This window comes from Melozone crissalis, unplaced genomic scaffold (assembly GCF_028551555.1).
Source record: "Melozone crissalis strain CALT ecotype California unplaced genomic scaffold, PUWL_Pcris_2 ptg000034l_1, whole genome shotgun sequence".
In the NCBI taxonomy this organism is placed as follows: Eukaryota; Metazoa; Chordata; class Aves; order Passeriformes; family Passerellidae; genus Melozone; species Melozone crissalis.
In genome coordinates, this window is record NW_026535812.1 from 18,748,435 (window position 1) to 18,769,815 (window position 21,381).

Below are 21,381 nucleotides of genomic sequence, written 5' to 3' on the forward strand. Positions count from 1 at the left end.
AGCTGCCATGAACGAAAGCCCAGGATAATGGCTTAGGTGTAAATGGCGTTATTGAACGTGTTGAATTTAAAATGAGCAGTGGACAATGGCGTTCCTCCAAGTAGCACTTTAAAAATAAAACTGTTCAGCTGTACATGTAAAATGCTTTGGGTTACCCTCCCTAAACGGATAAATGGATGGATGGATGGATGGATGGATGGATGGATGGATGGATGGATGGAAGGAATCTGTCCAAGGGATATCAGGTTTCAACCACATATATTCCAAATCGTATTCCGAAATCTAAGCTTAAACAAATTGCCCTTATAAAAAGTTGCTGAATTCACTAAGCCTGAATATGTGGCTTAGTGCCTTTTGTTTAGGGGTATTAGCTCGCCTTCTCTATGCGAATTGTAAAAGGACCAACATTTCCAAATACCCCCCTCGAATATTTTAGTTAGCACTTCAAAAAGGGCCCAGGTTTTATTGCTGTTAATTGGCTAAGATTCGCTTTTAAAAATGGAATCGTGATATCGATTGGGCTTTTATTCCTGGTTCTCTTTTCTCAGCGAGGCAAGAGGAGCGGGGATGTGGGCTCGTTACCACGTGAATAATCCCCAAATGCATTGCAAACGCTCACAGCTCTGAAAAAGAATGTTTTACTCGTTGCATTAGTGTAAAACACACAGAAAAGGTTGAGAATCTGCAAAAATTTTTTGTCCGGCCCAAGTACCGCGACGGTGCAGAAATAAAAGAGACAAAGGGAGCTAAACTACAAAACCAGGCAGTGAGCAAATCTCCACGTCTCCTAGTCTGGCAGTGCTAGTTTTCATCTGGACACCAGGCTTCAAGGATGGAGGCCAGAACTGAGCCTAGGAAATAGCAATACCAAATAAAAGCCACAACCAGCCAGGTAATTTTGTGTGTGCGTGTGTGTGTTTGTGTGTGTGTGCCCGTGTGTGCATTTCACCCAGCCTTCTTTCCCCCCCGACCTAAAGCCAAATCCAGTGGCTGACAAGAAACACTGGAGAGAAAAGCTCAGCAACGCTTGCCCCATGCCGGAGTGCCCACTTTGTGCCTTGCCTAAGCTAAACATCACATGCTTTCCTTGCCACGTACCACATGCCATTAGCAGAACACACGATCAGTTTGCAATCACAGTACTTCAAATCCCAAAATTCGTACCTTTTATTATTATTATTATTATTATTATTATTATTATTATTATTATTATTTACATCTCCCTCTCACGCATTTCCCCTAAGGGCAGCAGGCCCAAACACCCTCTGGGGCTGCCCAGGCACTGCCCGGCTGCGCTGCCCATCGCCCTGCCCTGCCCAGTCGCGGGGCCTGGCGCCGGCCGGGGCCGCCAGCGCGGAGCAGCGCGGAACAGCGCGGAGCCCCGTCCTCGGCAACTGCGGGTACGACTGTACAAAGTAAAACTCTACCTGGCACGGACGGTGGATCTCTCCTTCTATATGGCGGGCGCCACCGCTTCTCTTTGGGGCTGTGACCGGCTGCAGAGAGTGTCCGAAACGGGGCTACACCGCGCTGGCAATTTAAGAAATAGGATTCAAGAAAGAGCTGTGATAAAACGTGAAAAGTCTCTGGCATTCGACTGTTTTTGTTTGTTTGTTCGGTTTTCTGTTGTTTCTTACCTCTGCCCGGCCAACCCTACGCCCGCCCCCACCTCTCACCTCCTCCTGCGCGGCCCAGGAGCCGGGAGAGGAAAGTTTGGGAAGCGGCGGACAAAGGGAGCGGCGAGGGCTGAGCCCGGCCCGGCCGGGCGCGCTCGGGTTCCCGGCCGTGGGGAGCCGGCTGCCCCGCTGCCGGCCCGGCGGAGGAAGGCTCGGCTGGGAAAGGGCAGAGAGAGGAGGAAAGGGCAGACAGAGGAGCGCGGTATCCGCCCGCGGAGCCGGAGGCCGCGGCAGTGCCCGGGCCCGCCCGCCGCTGCCGCCGGCCCCGCCAGCCCCAGCTCGGCCCCTCCGGGGCAACAAGTGGCCAAAGGCAGCGGCGACAGAACCCCCGAGCCCCGAGCACCCCGCGTCCTCGGCAGGGAACTGGGAAACAGCCTCTCACCCCGCGTTCCCGTCCCTCCGAAGGAGGCACAGGCAGTTATTCCATTAAAGCTATCGTACTTTCTCTCTCTACATACATACCTATAAAAATATTCATGCGTTATATATATATATAGTTATATATTAATGCATTATTTATCGTATTCGGTTGGCTACGATGATACCTTCTACTGCATGAATTATTAAAAAAACATCTTGCGTTACAAAAATAAATCCAAGACTCAAGCGGAACTTCAGTGTCCATATGTCAAAAATTTATTTATCTCAAACTGTGCATAATGGAGTAAAAACTTAACTTGAATATGTACCTGTTATAAGGATGGTATTAGTTCAAATATATACATGGACTGTCGGCAGACTGATTTCAAATAATACAGAGCCGAATCTTTAAAATACAACTACGGAAAATGAGGAGAAAAAAAAAAAAGAACTTAAAATATCATCACAATAAATTTACAGAAATATTACAAACCATAAGAAAATATTTCAAACACAGTAATTTCAGGTTGGTAATTTTCCTTTTTTTTTTTTTTTTTTTTTTTTTTTTCCTTTGAACAGGATGAAGTCTGGAAACAAAAAGTTATTATAAATTAACAAACGGCGTGTGAACCTGCATGGCAATTTTTGCTTTTTAACAAGAAGTAAAAAAAAAAAAAAAAAAAAAAAAAAAAAGAAAAAAAATTTAGTACAATCTAAACGTTTGCCCTTATCCAGCAAACCAAGCCCATGGTTCGCAAGTACTCATCCTACCTCTTTTTATCTTTTGTACAATTTCTAAAAGAATTTAAATGTCCAAATGCCGTAAAATAATTTCCTCTCCTCTCGCAGCTGCTATAAATTCAGCTGCCACAACCACAATGGTCCAAGAAGACTCTAATTTTTAAAAATAATTGGCAAATTCTCGAGCTTGTGTTTTTTTCTTCTCTCTCTATTGCCAATGGACATTCTGATTGCCATGTGTCTTTTGATAAATACTGTACAAAAGTTGCCTGCAAATATTAAAACATCTTCCTCTTCGCTCTTTGAGTCTAGCTCTAAATATTATTGGTAAAGACTTTTGCAAACTTTCTGCAAAGTTCCTACCGTTTTAACTAGAACTTTTTAAAAGTTTTGTGTAGTTGCTTCCCCTCCGAGATCTATACAAGTTCCTTGCCGGTTTAATTTCTGACCCCCCCCCCCCCCCCCCCGCCCAAACCCCACCCCCACCCCCCTTCCGGAGTTTTCTCTGTACAAAAATAGTCCAAAAAAAAAAAAAAAGTCCAGAATTTCTAATAAAAGTTTTTTTGTTGTTTGTTTTGTTTAGTTTTCCTTTCCCTCCCCTCCCACCCCCCCCGGCCCCTTTGTCTTACATATGTGATAGAGGGAGTGTGCCATTAATGGCTGTGCCAGGAACAGGTGCACTCTGGTAGTGTTGGGACATATGAAGTCTGCTTGGGGCAGCTGGTTCTGGTACTTCAGCACCTGGTAGATACATGCTGATCATGTCCCGAAGGTCCCCAGCTTGGCAAGGAGCCCTTGAATGAGACGAGGAAGTGACTACGGGGGGACTGGAGCTGGATTCCGTCTTGACCACCGAGCCCATGGAGCCCAGGGCCATGCCCGGGGTCCCTTGCTGGGAGTAGGACATGCTGTAGGTGGGCGATCCGTTCATGTAAGTCTGCGAGCTGGTCATGGAGTTGTACTGCAGGGCGCTCACGTCGTAGCGGTGCATGGGCTGCATCTGCGCCGCGTTGTGCGCGTTCAAGCCCGGGTGCTGCGGGTAGCCGAGCTGCTCTTGCATCATCCCATAGCCTCCGTTGGTCCAGCCGTTCATGTGCGCGTAACTGTCCATCCTCTGGTTCACCCCAGCTCCCAAGGTGGCCCCAACCCCGACCCCAGTCGTCATGGTATTGGTGCCCGGTGCCAGTAAGCCCCCCGGCAACGTGTACTTATCCTTCTTCATGAGGGTCTTGGTTTTCCTCCGGGGTCGGTATTTATAATCCGGGTGCTCCTTCATGTGCAGAGCTCTGAGCCGCTTGGCTTCATCAATGAAGGGTCTCTTTTCCGCCTCGGATAAAAGTTTCCACTCCGCCCCGAGCCGCTTGCTGATCTCGGAGTTGTGCATCTTCGGGTTCTCCTGGGCCATTTTCCGCCGCTGCCCGCGGGACCACACCATGAACGCGTTCATCGGGCGCTTGACCCGGTCCGGGCTGTTCTTCTGGTTGTTGGCGGCCGAGTTGGAGTTGCCTGTGCCTCCCCCCGAAGTTTGCTGGGGGGCGGGAGGTTTCAGCTCGGTTTCCATCATGTTGTACATTCAAACTACTTTTGCTGGAACCAGCCTTGAGCAGAGAAACGAGGAGCAGCCGCAGCGGAGTCCCAAGCCGGACTTTTTTTTTTTTTTCCTAGGGAGGGGTAGGAAAGGGGGGAGGGGGACTCCCCAAAACCACACTTGGATCAAGATCAGGATCTTCTTCTTTGCTGATGGATTAATAATGCTAATAACTGCTATTATTACCGCCGGAGTCTTGATTTTAAAAAACTTCTTCCTCCTTTTTCCCTTTTCTCTGTCTGCCGCTCTCTCTCTCTCTCTCTCTCTCTCCCTCTCTCTCTCTCTCTCCACCTCGGTCTTAAAGAGCCAGCAAACTACTTTACCCCCTTTTGCAAACACACACACTCTCTCTCTCTGCCTTGACAACTCCTGATACTTTTTTGAACAAGTTAATAGACAACCATCCATGTGATGGGGGCTTGTCAGGCAATAAATGCGTTCGCTCCGGCCAATCAGCGCTCGGCGGCTCCGCCACTGAGGACAAGTCTCTTCCCCTGGTTTTGCATGAAACGGGGCGGGGGCTGGGCGCGCCGGGACGGCTCGGCGGGGAGGCGGGCCCGGGGGCGGCCCGGGCGGCCACTGGGAGCCTTTGTATCTCCCCTTCCAGCAACAGGTCACACACGCCTTTTGGAGGAAGTGGGTAAACAGCATTGTTGCTACGTGGTGGTTTTTTTTTTTTTCTTTCTTTTCTTTTTTTTTTTTTTCTTTTCCCTTTAAGTTGATGTTGGCTTGGGGCTAGGAGAAGCCATGGGGGAAGCGGAGCGGGGACGGCTTCCCCCAGCCCTGTGCCGGTGCCCCTCGGGACAGAGGGGCCGCCCGGCCCTGCGTGTGCCTCGCTCGCCCCGTCCAGGCCGTGCAGTCCCCATGAGGCGGAGCCCCGGGCCGGGCCCTGCTGCTGCTGCCGAGCCCGCAGCGAGCCGCCCGGGCAGGGCTGTGCCCATCTCCCGGCCATCCCCCGGGCCCTGCTCAGCGCCACAGCGCGCCAAGCCCTTCCCCCCGGCCTCCGGCCTCGCGGGAGGGGGATGTCCAGTGCAAACACCGGTTTCCCACATGCCATCCCCGCGAACACAAAGCGGGGCCGGGACCCCTCTGCAGGCGCTGGGGAGGGGTCCGGGCCGCGCTGGGCCCGGCGGCACCGTCACCCCGCGCCCATTGCGGGCCGCGGGCGGCGCCGGGTGGGCGCAGCGCGGGGCCGGGGAAACGGCCGGGCGCTACAAATACGTAGTTTTGTTTCCCTTGTTGTCACTACACGGGCTGCACAAAGCCCCGGCTAAGTTTACTTCCACTCTCTTGTTGGGATCTTTGTTGCTAAACCGTACTTGACGACAAAGGAAGGAGGGGAGAGAGGACGCGGAGCGGGAGCGGGGGGAGCCTCTCGCCGCCCTGGCCGCGCTCCCCCGCGCCGCTCCGCGCCTCCCCTGCCTCGGCGGGGTTGCTCCGCCTTTCGGTGCGATGGCGCTCACGGCGTGGAGCCGGAGGGGGTGCGGGGCGGCGGGGGAGCCGCAGGGGCCGCAGCGCGGCCGGGGCGCGGGGCGGGGGCCGGGGCAGCGCGGGGCGCCCCGACGGCCTCAGCCCCTCAGCCCCTCAGCCGCGGCGCTGCGGCGCCCCCTGCCGGCCCGGCCGCGCCCCGGGCGGGAAGCGCCGCCGGGAGCCGCGCGAGAGCCGGGGGGAAGGGAGCGGGAAATGACACCCGGCGGAATAACAATAATAAAAATAATAGCAATAATAATAACAACAAAGAATAATAATAATAATAAAAGCCGACCGGCAAACAGGGACGCATCTCTTTTTTTTTTTCCCTCCACGTAGATTATGCAAATAAATCCTATCGGGTCCAATGCGTTTAATTCGTAAATGTATATATAACCCCTAGATAAGTGATGGGTTAAACCGTCGAAACATAGGTGCAAATTATGAGATGTAGGGTATAACCGGATTGGGATTGTCCAGACACTCCTGACTGCATGGCGGCTGTTAACCGTCTTATTGTTCTCCCCTTGGTCTCCAGTTGATAAAGTTATTAAAAAATAATTTTCGGGATAATGATTTTAAATTTTTTTTTAAAGGGGGTGGGTGGGCGGTGTAGGTGCTTGCTCATTGTGCTAAACCGATAAGCGAGGGCTGGCGGTGTGCAGGCAAGGGGTTATTTTTGCTCTGGCTGTAGCTGCGGGAGGTGCGTGGAGTGCCCGGCCCAAGCCCCACGCAGGACTCCCTGGGCTGCCCTGTGCTCACCGAGAGCCTTTCGGGGCCTGGTCCTCTCCTAATTGCATTTATCATACGAATAAAGGATGGGAAATGCCTAACAATTGTGCTACCGGGAGTATTTACGGCTCTATTTTAATTAACACTTTTAATTATCGATGCAATAAACTGGCGTATATACATAATAGTGCAATACAGGAAATAAGGTGAGGGCGATGGCTCTTTTGGGATATTTTGTGCCTTTCCTCTGGGTATGGAGGTTTGCTTGGTTGGGAATACACACACGGGTGGGCGGAAGCAGAGGCAGACTGGGAAGCTGGCTACAAAATAAATAAATAAAAAAAAAAGATGAAATGGTCCCTGATTTTCTGTATTAATGACAATAACACCACTGCTCTCTAAGAATACAGCCAGGGAAGGGAGGCCTGCAGAGGGACGGTTTAATCTGAGTGGATTTAAAAAATCGTTGCCTTTGGTATAATTTATGGAAATGAAAAGTGCTTACATTAAACAAATAGTCTGCAAATGTTCTCAGTGATGGGCTCTGCGGCACACGCACTCTTATTTCCAGGTTATGAGTCTCTTAAAAAGAAAATGAATGTTAACTACTTGGATTTTATGTATTTATTGTTCTAATGCTCGCCGATTTTTGCAAAAGCCCTACGGATACAACCTATCGTGTTAACTGTATCGGAAAGAATATACACATTTTCATATTATTTTTTTTCCTGAACCTACTAGTAACCAATCTAAAGCAAACTATTAAGCATACTTGTGGAGATGGGAGATTGCAGCTCCATTTTTTGTCCTTAGCTGCAAATAGAGGTTTAACTTGCAGTAATTAGGTGAGAACTAGCCAAGCATCTTACTATTATGATGCTTGTTAAAAACGCTTCTTTTCTGCATCTGCATTTGAGTGTGTTCCCCTCCACTCTTAATCTTCTTATGGAAATGAAGGCGAACGGCAGGGAACCTGCAGAGACTTAGAGAATGTCCTTGTTAACTGGAATTTCTCAGCATTGCTAATTAGCAGAGTTTGACGACCACCAGTATTGGGGAAAGCTCTGTTTAGCCACTCACAAACCCTTCCGAGGAAGAGCAGACTAATTTTATTTTGTAATTAAAATCTGAAAAGGCCCCTATTTGACAGTTAGGGCTATGAGAGTTTTATCTCCCCGTGAAATAATTACTGCCTTGATAACTCAATTTTCTGCAAAATGTCAACTGTGAGCTCCAAAAGTTTTAATTTCATTACGTTACAAAAAAAAATAGGCAAAGACGAAAATGTACAGATAAATTTCCCCTTGCCCCTCTTGTGCTGTAGCAGCCCAGCGCTCAAGTTAGTCTGGGAAGTTTTAAGGAACTAACTATACCCAGTCTCTGGGGAATTTCAGTCATCACATGGTGGGTTTGCAGGGGTATCCCGAGGAAAACTTGGGGCGATAGAGTCTGAAATGCCCTGGAATAAAGGCCACATTCGGAGTGGGAATGGGCCGGGGGAGCCCTCCCCGGCCCCGGCAGGTCCCGAGCTGCTGCAGGTGCAAGATGCGCTCGGCCAAGGAAGGGTCTCACACGGGGACGGGGAGCCGGGGGCACCCTGCGGGCGCCCCAAGGGCTCCCGGGAGCTCGGGGAGTTTGGCGGGGCCGAGCTGGGCTGGGGCTGGGGCCGCTCTGCCTGCGAGGCCCGAGGGCGGCTCTTCGGGGAACCTGGGGGGAGCCGGGGCGCCGCGGCAAGTGTAATCCACTCTGCTTGCGTTCGGGATGTTTTTTATTATTATTTAAAACGGTTTAATCTCCTTTTTGTCCCTCCCTGTCCAGCAAGCAGCCCGATTGTCGCTCTCAGAAGTGGCATTACACGTACAAACCAAGGAGGGGGCGAGCCGCGGCCGGTCCCGCCAGACCCCATTTCGCCCAATAATTTCATTCAAGGGCTCTAAGGACCCTTGAAAGCCGGGGAATACCGAGGGAGCCCCGCGCTGCTCCCGGCCTCTCCTTTCATCCCTCTTCTCCCGAATGGAAGCGCGGGGCGAGCACACGTGCGGCCGGGCGGGCAGCGCACGGCCCGGGCCCGAGCGGGGCTGCGGGAACCGGGAAGGGCTGCGGGAACCGGGGGTTGCGGGGATTGCGGGGCTCCCCCGGGCCGCCCGCGCCGCAGGTCCCGCTGTGCCCCCGGAGCGGCCCCACGGCCGCCTCCCCTCCCGGCCACCACCGCACCGGTGCTGCGGGGCTGGGGCGGCAAAAAGAAATAGCCCAAAAGGTTAAGAAAAAAAAAATTAAAAAAAAAAAGGTGGGGAAAAACAAAAAAATAAAAAGAAGCAGCTCCGTTTTTTTTTTTTTTTTTTTTTTTGTTTTTTTTTTTTTTTCTTTCCAGTGCTGCAAGAAGGGAAATTTAAAGAAAAATTGAAACTCGGATCCTGGAAGGAGTTTAATGTACACACAATAAGCAGCAGAAAAGCCGAATCGCTCACACCACCTCTCGAAGTCCCTTTCAAAAGGCTTTTCAATAAAAGGAGAAGCCGATTGTCCAAACAGGCTTCCATGACTCTTCATAAATAGCCAACATCTTCCTCAAACTGTCCGCGATTTTTGTTCTGCGTGAGTGTCTAAAATCACACTCACGGGATTTCTTACCCAAAGGGAAATATAAGTGAAGCTCGTTCTCTTTTTCTTATGTGATCTTTAAAATAAATCAGAAAATCAAGATCAGTGGCGAAGATAAACTTAGGAATTACTGTACAACGTAACGGGGTGAAATTACAGTTGAACGTTGGCTCTTTAGCAGGAAAGCAACTCCCTCGAGCGGGATCCTTTTTGGCAGTCTATTTAAAGTTATCTTTCCTTCCTAGTTTTATAAGAACAAATGAGTTTTCTTTTCCCATTGTAGTTGAATGAACTCATGTATATTAAACACAAAACCCCTCCTGAAGAACGCTAACTGCTTTGCTTAAACCCACAAAAGCACAGAAATCCAGAATTGAAGGTTTCCAATTCCTGAATAAGTCCCCTTAACTCTCTCAGGCTCGCAGGAGAGAGACTGGGGACATTCTCTGAAAGTCTTAATGCCTGGAAGGGGCTATCTCAAATGTATTGTCTTTTCCTAAAGTTGAGGCTTCTATTTTATTTCCCTCTTTCCCCTTCACCATCTTTGTGTTGACTTAAGAAAATAATGGTCAAAAAAAGTGTCTGTTCATGGGATCACACGTGTCGCCCAAATCAAATGAAGTCCTCTTTGGCCCCAGCACAGTTTTGATGGAATTATTCCGGCTCTTCCATTGAATTCACACCGTTTCCCAAAGAAGCTGTGGCAGTTTCAATGGAAACGCCTGAGGCACAGCCTGGGGTGCTTCAAGGTTGCTTCTCTCAGCGCACCTCAAACCCTGGCATCCCGAGGCATGGTTTGAAAAGTACATTAAAAAAAAGCAAAAAAAAAAAAAAAAAAAAAAAAAAAGCAAAAAAAAAAAGCAAAAAAAAAAAAAAAAAAGCCCTTTCCAGTGATTCTCAGATCACTGACAAGATCGCCCATAATGGAGCCAAGACGGTGACTTTTATCTCGCTGTTCCTCATAGTCCTTAATTTGGAGCTCATTGACAGGACAGACGGTAATGACACTTTCAGAACTGTTATGGTCTGGAGTGACAATCTCTCCATCTCGCCCATGGTTTATTGACACCATGGGCTCATTGTGTCAACTTAGGCTTGTGATTTCAGAGTTCTCCAGCGACGGGCTCGTTGGAAGGATTTTAATTCAAATTATAGACTAGCTGTCTATACAGTGAATTCATATTTAGACGGCGCTTAATCGGAGCAGAGAGACGGTGCTATAAATAATAACAACAACACTTGCCATGTGTCTATCCACTGTCCTCCACCCGAAGATCCCAACGAGCCCTTGCGGAGGAGGCCCGGGCGCAGCGCAGAGAGGCGAGGGGGCCTGGGGCTCCTCCAGGAGCAGAGGGGAGCCCGTGGGGAAATAAAGAGAGAAATAAAATAGAAACCTCAAGAGAGATGGCGAGAACCTCCTCGCCATCCCCAGCGGCCCTGGCCCCCCAGGTGTGTGCGACAGGCGGGGCAGCAGAAGCGCTTTGGGCACACAGCGATCTGCGTGGGTTTGGGCGCGGGGTGTCACAGCCCTTTTCCCACGGAAATCACAGCACAACGGGGCTTCTCCCAACACCCCGCCTGCCCCTGTGGGAGCCTTCCCGGCGGGAGCGGTGGGTGCGAGGGGAAAGGCCTCGGGGGTGCCCACGGGCTGGGACAGGAGGGGCGATGCTGCGGGTGCTCAGGGCAGCAGGTGCCAGGGACGGGCTCAGGGGGAAGCAAGAAAAGGTGAAGTGCGAAATTGGCCTTTGAGGGTGTTTTTCTGTTTGTTTCTTCAAGTCTCCCCTTCCACCGCTCAACAGAGAGATCTAGGAAAAGCCAGCATCCAGAAACAGCTCCTTCCATAAGACGTAAATAAACTAAAAATGCACTTTTCTTCCAAGTGGAGATGAACGGGACCGAGCACAGAGCTAACCCTCCCCTTGCTGCCAGCTGAGCACAGAGCTGCCAGCTGTCTGCCAAGCCTGGGACCCGATCCCAGATTTACAGCATTTGCTCCCTTAAGTAACGTCCGCAGAATTAAACCCGGCAACTGAGTTACGAACCGAGCCCAGGAAAACCGCATTTTGGTTAAACTGATCACTCGGGACCCTTGATTTTATGTGCCAACTCCTGCCCTAGGGAGGGGGCAGTTTATGACCCCTTTACAGCCCCCTCACAACTGCTGCTTCTAACAACCCCTCTCCTGGAACCGGGTTAATCATTCACCTTTCGGCAGGAGTCACTAAATTTTTGTAAAGTGCCTCCTGACGCTAAACCGTGTGTACAAGCGCTCTGTATTTTTTCCGTTTCCTGTGGTAATTGACATATAATGCCTCTGTTTATAACTGGCTTGACAGATCTATACAGATGTATATTTTTGCTTAATTTCGGAGTTATATATACCGAACGCGTGCTAACTAAAGAAACAGTAAAGGAAATCTGGGAATTCCGTTGTGCAGGAAATCTGTGCAGGGCTCTTGCTATTATTTATAGAAAATGCCATGCCTTTATTTTGGGCGCTCTTACTACAGAATTGCCTTATTAGGGAGTCTCGAGCGGAGATCAAACTGAAAGAATGGAGAAAGTATGCTCAGCGCGACAAACAATAATATTTCATAAAAACCTATCCGAATATGATTTCTAAAGTGAAAAGTTTATTGTGAGACCAACAGCCATGGGGTTCATTTAATAGAAAAACTGCGGCGTTATGACTTTCATCCAGGCTGTCAACAGGAGATACAAAATAACCCCAATTTAACAGAAATAATTTGGTTTCCATTAGTCTTTCTCTTTGCACGCAAGACGCATAAACCGTGCTGGGTATTACCACATCTAGCAAATACCACCGTTAAATGCACTGCACTGAGCTACGTGCATGCTATAAAATAAGTGGAGAATTAATCTAAAAAGTTGGTGGCAATGCAGCACATCACATATTTTGGGTAATCGTTTTATATCACCAGGTTTCTTTTAAATCTGTCATCTCCACAGTGAGGAAATAAAATCGCACTCCAGGCATTCACTTAAGATAACGCTTCTTCCTTTTCCAGGAGTTGGGGAGGGGGTGTTTATTTTGCTCTTTTTTTTTTTTTTTTTTTGAGAGGGATTGAGGTGACTTTATTGCTTCGAGTTTAAACATATGCCATTTGAGAAAATGTTTCCTTAATGAAAAGGAACTGTTCAACGCTGCTTACAAGCAACACCTGTCAACACTGACTTATTTAAGACACGTTGGGAGGAAAACACAAGCACGAGCATCTGAAAGGCTGGCATTTGCTGACAGCACTGGAACACCGAAGTTGGGAACGATGAAAAATTAATCCTGACTTTTTGTGCCTAAGGCTGCCAATAGAGAAGTTGGTCTGCCGGGGATGTCCCGCCGCCCGCCGGGGCGGCGCGGTCCCGCAGCAGCTCCCCTGCTCTGCCTAGCTGTGGGAGAGCATCACTTATCCGCTTTACGGAAAGCTCTGCTTAGAAAGAAGTCGGTGGCACTTCACTTATTTTCCGCCCACGTTCATATCTCCGGAGAGCAAACGGCGCAAGCTGGACGTGGCTTCCCTGCCTGTGGCTCGTGTGCCGGGCTCTGTGCTCACCTTGCCCGTCCCTGCCTCACCGCGCTCCCTTTAACCCCTGCAGCGGCTCCCCGGCGGTGCCGGGCTCTGGCTCCTCGCCCGCCCGGTGCTGCCGCCGGTGCTGCCCCGCGGGCGCGCCCGTCCCGCGGGATCCCCACGGGCACCCCCGGCGCGGCCGACAGGGGGCGCCGCCCCCCGCGCGGAGCGGCCGCGGCAGCGGGGGGAGCCCGGGGAGCCCGGGGGGAGCCCGGGGAGCCCGGGCAGCCCGGAGCCGAGCGGGGTCGAGTACAGATCTTTAGTCGTCGTGGATAAAAAGAGATTAAAGGCTAAATTCTTTTTCTTTCTTTTTTTTCTCTCTCTTTTTTTTTTTTTTGTCAATTTTAACCAACTACGGAAATGTAGAGCTTTCATCCTTTGATGTTTCCGAGAAAGAAACTGTTATATCGGTTGTGAAATTACATCGTCTCAGAGCCAGCGAACCAGCCGTGGAGTGCTAAAATAATTTAATTAAAAATAATAATAATATGAGGACCCGAGCTTCTGCAGAGGCACTTAAAAGCTGACACGTGCCCCTCCATCTCCCCTCTCCCTTGAGCTCCCGATGTTTCCCGACTGCCGTTTGATGGGAATAATTAAAAATAAGATAACCCCACGCTAGCTGGGGGCTCGCATCCATCACTTGCGGCGCGCTGTCCTCGCCCTGCCCCTGCACGGCCGACCCTGCCGTCCAGCCCTGCTCTGCAGGGGCACAAGAGTGCAAAAAAGCAAATCGCTAAATTCATAAATCGAATGTTGGACTTTTACCATATTAACCATAAATAAAATTGTAACCGGCTACCCACTTTCCCCCTAATACAAAACCCCTTCACCTGTATTTAAATAGCACGTCTTTAATTACAGCAGTTGGGGATGTATGAGGCTGAAATGAAATTAGCAGTCATTACCAGTCCTTTAACTCTGTGGTGCTTTTGATCAGCACTAAATTAGCTTTCCAGTCCTAACAAAGGCTCTATAGCAAGCAGTGGGCTGTAAATAAGACAGCTCGACCTGCCCTCAACACCTTTTCTCTTGTCAATCACAGCTCTATCATTCAGCCCAAGATTAACCTTTATCTACCAAATTCTTACCAAGAAAAAAAAAAAAGGGAAGGGGGGCGAAGAGGGGGAAATCCAACCTCAACTTTGCTAACTGTAACTAAAAAGAGTTTCCCTTTAAACGCTATTATAATGAGCCAACATGTCAAATTCGGGCCTTTCCGAGCCCCAAGCGCATCAGAAGGCAGCGGCGGGCAGTTAAAAAGGTATTGATGATTTATTATCGGCTCTCCCGGCTGCGGACCCCGCGCAGCAGGGGCTGGGGCCGGGATGCGCCGGCTCCGCCCGCGGTGTGGCCCCGCTTTGGGCGTGCGGGAGCGGCGCGGGCCGGCCCCCCGTGCCGGGATTGGGCCGGGAGCGGCCGCGCAGCGCCGCGGGAGGAGCGCAGCGCAGCGCCCACAGGGGGCGGCAGAGAGCGGCGCGCCCGGGAGCCCCCGCCCGCCCGCCCGGCGCCCGCTCCGCGCCCCGCGCACCGCCCCGGCCGCGCCCGCGGAGCGCCCGGCCCGGGGCTCCTCCCGGCCCGCGGACCCGCGGAGCATCCCCGGGAGAGGCGCGGGGGCGTCGCGCCTGCCGCCGGTGCGCGGCGCGGATGGGGCTGCGCCCCTCTCCGCGCCAAAATAGCGCTGGAACGCCCCGGGGGCGCGGGGGAGAGTCCCGGCTCTGCCGCAGCCCGAGCGCTCCCCGCGGGCCGTGAGCTCCGCGGGAGAGGAGCACACAGCGCACAGGCAGCCGCGGACCGGGAGCGCCTCTGCCCAGCGCTTCGCTCGCCATGCGCGGCCGCGCAATTTCAGCCGAGCCCAAACGCGTACCGAGTCCCCGAGCTTAACGCGGTGGAGCTCGGAGTGGCGGGTCGTAGGTGTGAGCTACATTTCCAGATCGTTTTAAAGGTCACGGGGGAGGAGGGGGAAAAACTGTGAATGTCAAAGTTGTGCTGCAGCTACTTACATGTCGGTGCCAGAGCAGGGTGGTGGCTGCGAGCCGTTTGATTGGCAGCTCAACGCGAAAGTCCGCGCGGGCTCCGGGGTCCGGCGCAGCCCCGGGGGTCTGAGCACTTTTCACCGGACAGAGGCAGTTGAAGGAAGCTCGCACGTCCCCTTCTCTTCTCCTCTCCTCCTCCATCCAGGACAGAGAATGAATCCATTTCGGTTTTTCTTCCCCCGGCTCTCTTTCCGTTTGCCTACACATCCTCCAAGTCCTAGCCCTAGCTCTTAACTGCAGTCCCTGGAACAAGAGGGGAAAAAATCGTTTATGGCTTAAAAAAAAATCCCAATGGCTGATTTTGTGTGTGTGTTATAAGAATGCACCCACAACAACAAAAAAGTCACTTCTCTGTCCCCCACCGTACAGCAGAAGAATAATAAAAAAGCTTTATATTTTTGCAGTGGGTATTCAAAGATAATTTGATGCCATTGTTTCTGCTACAGATGGTTCTTTTTAATACAATAACACTGCTCTTTGTGCATACTACACACAATAAAAATCGAAAGCGTTCTCCTGAATAACCATTTTGTTCTCGCTTGTATACAGGCCAACAAAAGCTGCCGTGAGGTAATGGGTTCTGTTTATTGAAGCCATAGAATAGAGGTTTGATAAAGATTTTTGTATATGGGGAAAAAAATTAAAATAAAGACCTCGCAAGGTCGAGCTGATCTCTGAGTATTTATTACCACTGAAATATTTTATCAATATATTTCTTTGAGTTGCAGCTGCAGGGATCCCTCCTCCCCTCCCCCCATCCATAATCAGCCCAAACATCTGTTTCTTTGAATTTGGGGAGATCTACAGTCGTTCCCAGACCTAAAAAAATCTAGACTTTGAGAGCGAGTGGGGCTCAGCGGCTCAGCGCGAAGGCAGCGGGCGCTGGGGAGGCGAGGCAGAGCAGCGCCGGCCGTGCCTGTGCGCGCCTATCTTTGTGTGCCCGGCTTTGCAATCTGCTGTCCACGCACACGCACACACAAAGGCGCGAACTGCTGCTGGCAGCCCCGGGATTAGCCCACGGCATTTTCCTGCCCGCGGGCGCGCCGCCTGTCCCTGCGCTCCGGCCGCCTCCGCGGCGCGCAGCTCCCGCGCAGCTCCCGCGCAGCGCGGCTCTTGCGCGGCTCTTGCGCGGCGGCGCCGCCCGCAAAGTTCCCGAGCGGCTGCGGAGCCGCCCCGCAAGAGGGGCCGCGGATCTGTCCCGGGCGGCGGCGGGTGCGAGGGTGCTGCGGGCTCCAGCAGAGTTCTGCCGCGCTGCTAACTTTCTGCCAAGTAATGAATAAATTAGCGCCGCTGAAGGGGGAAATAAATGTTAGAGCGAGCCGCCAAGACCCGCAGCGATTTTTTGTCGTGGAAATTGTTTCACAGGACAGGAATTCTGCGCCCGAAAGTCGCCCCGTTACCTAGTTTGGGATCTGGTTACGACTGTAGCAACTCGAAGAGAGCCCCAAAGCGGTAGAAAGTGCTTAGACAATAGGGCTCTGCGGGAAAGTTGTTAGTCAGTGACTGTGTTTGTCTACCTTTCTATAGGAATTAATGCCACAGTTCTCTGTGCTTCTGTAGCCTGGACTGACAGTAATCCACCTCTGTGACTTCTGCCCTTTGTGTTTTCACAAAACTCGGCTCACTTGTAGCACGACAACAGCACGGAATAATGACTTTAACCTTCAAACGTTCTTTAATTAGCTTTTCCAGCAAACTAAAAGATGTTCAAATGAGCCCTTTGACAAAAACTGACCTGAGCCTTCAAATTCTACTTTCACTTTTGGGACTAAGACGTTATTGGTTCGCAACTCGTCTGAAGTCATCTAATAAGGGATTATTTAGGAACTATTACCCACACGCCAATTAAAGCCTCTCCGATGAAATTCGGGAGACAAAGATAAGCATCAAAACGGAAAATTAAACTATTTGCACATGGCTTGTTTTTCAACAACCCATTTTGCATCTCAGGATAAACATCTTCTCCCCAGCTCGCTCCGCCGGGGCGGGGAGGGTGCGGGAGCCTCCGCGGGGCGGCCGCGGCCCCGCCGGAGCGGCCCCAGCAGCTCCGCACGGCTCCGCGCAGGGCGGCGCTGCCGCGGCCGGGGAGCGCTGCCCGCCGGCCCCAGCGCCAGCAGGGCACTCGTACGGAGGGTGGCAGAGCTCATCCCCAGCCGCTGAGTTCAGGCAACCTCCCGTCGTTTTGCAGTAGCCTTTACACGCTCAGGAGGCGGGGGGGAAGTGGCAGAAAAGAGCCAAGCGTGTCAAAGTTCAGGAAATCGTGCAAGAACTTTTTTAGGATTCTCCAAGAAAGTACCGCTTCTCCTGAAGGACTACTTTATTTCTTGGAGCAGGGAAGGAAATAGATTAGTAGGAAATGAGGAAATGCATATTTTGAACCTACGGTGGTTCTTTGGGATAAATGGGAACCAGGCTCTGAATAGTTTAATACTGACTTATCAATGAAAGATGATTTTTTTTTTCTTTCCAGAGAGGACAACCCGATGGCTCAGAAATCTTAAGCGTTGTTGCTCTTAAGCGCTGCATACAAATTTTGGTAGAGTTTCCAAGCAAATTACAGCAGCATCCTACGGCAAGCTGACAAAGAGATTCCAGGAATGCCACGCATCTAGGAGGGAAATACGAATCCCTCTCTTTAGCCTGAAGCACGAAATTGGCTTAAAGCTCATTTTGCAGATAACCAGAAACGAAATCACCCGTGTGTGGACCGGGTAGCTACAACTTTATAACGCTTTGTAGCAATTTCTAAGACTTTCTGGAGGGAAAGAAAAACAAACAAACAATAGTAAAAAAAGTGATCCGCATATTGGAAGGGCTCTGAGAGAAATTCGCATATCCGCATGCATTTTCGCCCTTGGTCTGAGAAGGGCTGGGCTCCCACACGAACATTGGTACCCTTAAGTCTCTATGCCGAGACCGATCCCACGGGGTGGGAAAATGAGCGTCCTAGATTTTGACTTTCACAATTCATTTTAAGCTTGGGGAAATAACCCCCAGCAAAAGAAAACACCCAAACCCAGATCACCTGCATCCAGGTGCATAGTTAAATAACGGATTACTCCAAATTGGCTATATATAGATTTATGTCTAGGCTGCGTATTCCAACAGACCAGTAAGGTGTTTGCCAGACACGGTCTCCCGTAGAGGGGCCGAGTGCCTGACCCAACACTGTGTCCAGAAAGAAAAATAATTTCAGAATTTTGGAGTTCCTACCCAGGACAAAGCACCGAAGTTGTTTCAAGCAGAGTGGGAAGAGAGGCTGATGCTGGTATTTCTCGTCCCAGCCAATGTTTCTGCCCCTGCCGTGGCCGCAGTGCCCCCGCTCAGCCCCAGCCCGTGCAAGGCTCCCCGCGCCGGGGCTCCCGGGTTAATCTTCCCCGGCGGAGCTGAGGTTCACACCACACGGGACGAGCCCTTCTTTCGCATTCCGGCTCGCTGCCAAGAGGGTTAAAGTTTAACACCGGCGGGCAGCCCGGGGCCGAGCCCCGCGGCTGAGCCCAGGGAGCGGAGCGCGGATCCCCCCGCTCGGCGCCGCCACCCCGCGTGTCCTCGGGACGCCTTTCCTGGGAGAAAGGGGCTTCCCAAGCTGTTCCCAGAAGTTCTCAGCCTCCCGTTTCACTTTAGCAACGTTCATGCTTTACTAAGCGAGAAGCTGCGGGCGGCAGCCGGGGTGCGGTGCCCGAGCGTGCCCCAGGGGTGCGCGCCCGGCGAGGCTGGGCACGCTCTGCAGCCTCAGCGGAGCGCTCGGGACACGCCGGGAGCCGCAGTTTGGCTGCTGCCCCCAGCCCTCAGGGACAGGAAAGGAGAAAATCCATTTACCCAAAAGCACGGAGGCTGTAGCGCACAAGAGTGGCTCTCGAGGAGCAGAAGGTTTGCGGGGCTGGCAGGCCTTTTGCTGCACGGAAATCTATGGAAGAACTTTATACGCACCACTTAAAATTACAGAGTTTTCTTCTGTGTAGCTTTTCTTTTTTATTTTTTTTTTTCATTAAAGAGCCTGCTCATTGATTACCTCAACATTTATTGCAATAATTTTGCTATGGGTAGCTGTGGTGCTAAATATGCCTTTAGTGAAAGATGAACACTTGGTATAAGATAAATTTGTTCTGGGAAGAAGAGCAGAAAGTACAGCACCAGCAATATTCTGTATTTTGTCCAAATATCTCTTGGACTTGATACTTGAATACGTTCAACTCTAGACATTCTTTTACACATTAAAAATGAATTTATCAAAGAAGTGACAGTTGTTTGCAATAAATTCCTGTGTATATTATGTCTACATTACAAATATTTATTGATTCTGAATGTGTTTTGGCAAATGAAATGAAAATAAACATACAATGAGCATACATGTGCACACAGTATATACACACTTTGCACTGCACATCTCATGCCCATGCACATGTTGTACATTGTACATATGATAAAATACATTCTGGGCCTGGTGTGTAATGCTGCACATTAATAGGAGCCAGGGACTCCCTTCAGACACACTTCCACATGTTCACATGACATTTGCATGTGCTCTTTACATCTTAAACACTGTGGGAAACAATTTTGAATACTGAATTTTGACTATATTACCGTGGAGTAAAGTGACAATTCACAACCTGCAAGCAAGTTCATTTCACAAAACTGACATTTTCATAGCATCCCTAGTGCTGCTGTGAGCACTCTGGAGCTGGAAAGGAGAGCTCCAATCTTGGCAGGAGGACCTCAGGGAAGTCCACAGAACTCTTCACTTGGAGTATTTTGACTGGCACGTTTTTCATCATCATTCATTTAAGATATTAGGGATGAATTTGGGGAAGTTAATTTCTTTCCCTGTGTTTTCAATAAAGTTTTAAGTAGCCCTTGAAACTCTTTCAACAGTAACATCTGCTGATCCCCATAACTTGCAGTTTCCTACTGACTTCATGAGGTAAATTCAATTTATTTGAAACACCCACACTTAGTTAGACTCTCACAATATTTGCCTGCTGTTTTTTTAATTTTTCCTCCAAGACCTGCTTTCACTGCAACCACCACAGAACTCAGGTCAATCAGGGTCCATAATGGGCCACAACAAATGGTACTCAACTCTTCTTCCTCTGAACAACACAATCCCTAGGCAGGAATCCCTGCTCATAATTCGAAACCCTCCACAGTATTACAGTAGCAATTCCAAGGTTCCTGACAGGTCAAGAAATCCAGGTTATTTGAAAGAACATTTATAAATGAGAATATGCAAAATTGAGGAATATAGTTATTTGCAGCAGGAAAAGGGCAAAACCCTCATACTGCAGCTGGCACTGAATTAAAAAGTATACAGAGGATTAGATATCAACCACTTCTATCAAATGCAAGGCCCAGGAACCTAGGGGGAGTGAAGTGTGTAAGAACAGATGCTTAGAAGGTAAAACACCCCAATTAACCTCATTATCTGTTACAAAACTGTACCATTAATATTCTGTGTTTTTTCAAATCACTGTTGTTGTTGTTGTAGAAGAGAATCTGTTGACTAGCATGTGTTTTGCTGTAGTCTCCCAAATCAGCACTGCCCTTCTTAAGGTCAGGGGAACGTATCTTAAAACATTCATATATTTAAAAAATATGTATTGTCATTTTAATAGGCACTGTGGATAGTTTAATTTGTATCTGTATTAAATTAAACATATGGTGAACAGGGTATAATAGATTTTCTATAATTTAGCTGCCAATGTGGCAACAGAAGCCAGTTACTCTCACCAGCAGACTTGTCAGTGGTTTGTTTACTAGCTTATTTGAATTAAAATAAAGCTTCGCTTCTGCTGACTGCACATCATTATCTATGAGACCATAATCCTGCTAGCAAATCCTATATCTTCCAGAACTGGCTCTTTTGTTTGGGATTACTGAGAGCTTAGCCTATAACAAAGAGGAATAAGGCATCCCTCTCATCCTCGTAATTAAGTGTGGGGAGTAATTTAGAAACAAACCCAGAAAGATGTACAATTTGGAGTTCTGCTTCTATACAGGATTGGGGAACAGAAGACAAACACTGATTATGTTAGCACAATATTTAAACTATTAAAATACTCTACAACAGGAATTCAGCTTTTAAAAAGAAATGTCAACTATCAATAAAGTGTTGTTTTACTCTAGAGACATTTTTTACCTGTCTGAAGGTATGCTGGCAAATTTGGGTGGAGCTTGAGATGACAAATTTAAATGTTTTTCTACATGCATACATTATCTATATATCACTTTTATAAGATCTTTATTTTTAATTTAAAGAGCATAATTTAATATATGAGCCTTTATTTATTTTTTAAAGTGCCCCTTGAATGTTTTAACTATTTCTGAGCAAAAATATTCTCTAGGAATAGGAATATCTCTGGCAGCTGAACATTCTTGTTTGAGTTCTCTATTTTGATACCACCAAGATTCATATTTTCCTTTGGCAAAACAAGTATCTTGAAGTTGCTAGCATTTCACAGGACCCTTTGAAATGATCATAGCATTCATCAAGAAAAGAAAGAATATTTTAACGTAGGTATTCTGAGGTCACTCTAAATTATAGCAGCAATCTTTTGACTCTGGTGCTCAAGCTGTATTCAAGTCACCCAAAT

At 49.5% G+C, this 21,381-nt stretch overlaps 1 protein-coding gene and 1 long non-coding RNA gene across 5 annotated transcripts in view; both read right to left on the bottom strand.

Annotated features, from left to right (window-relative positions):
- The window catches only part of LOC128940678 (uncharacterized), a 257,964-nt gene that overhangs the window by 31,347 nt on the left and 205,236 nt on the right, over window positions 1–21,381 (bottom strand). For all 4 annotated transcript variants that reach the window (XR_008483311.1, XR_008483310.1, XR_008483307.1 and 1 more), the window contains one exon: window positions 14,759–15,034. This is a non-coding gene — a long non-coding RNA (uncharacterized LOC128940678). The remainder of the gene's footprint in view (window positions 1–14,758; window positions 15,035–21,381) is intronic.
- Window positions 3,392–4,833, bottom strand: SOX2 (SRY-box transcription factor 2). The gene has a single exon (XM_054282276.1). It carries the CDS (start codon window positions 4,348–4,350, stop codon window positions 3,403–3,405), a length of 948 nt encoding a protein of 315 aa, XP_054138251.1. The 5' UTR covers window positions 4,351–4,833; the 3' UTR covers window positions 3,392–3,402.

What these genes read in the sequence shown, in the direction of transcription:
- SOX2 (XM_054282276.1), bottom strand. Translation starts at nt 4,350, where the DNA reads ATGTACAACATGATGGAAACCGAGCTGAAACCTCCCGCCCCCCAGCAA.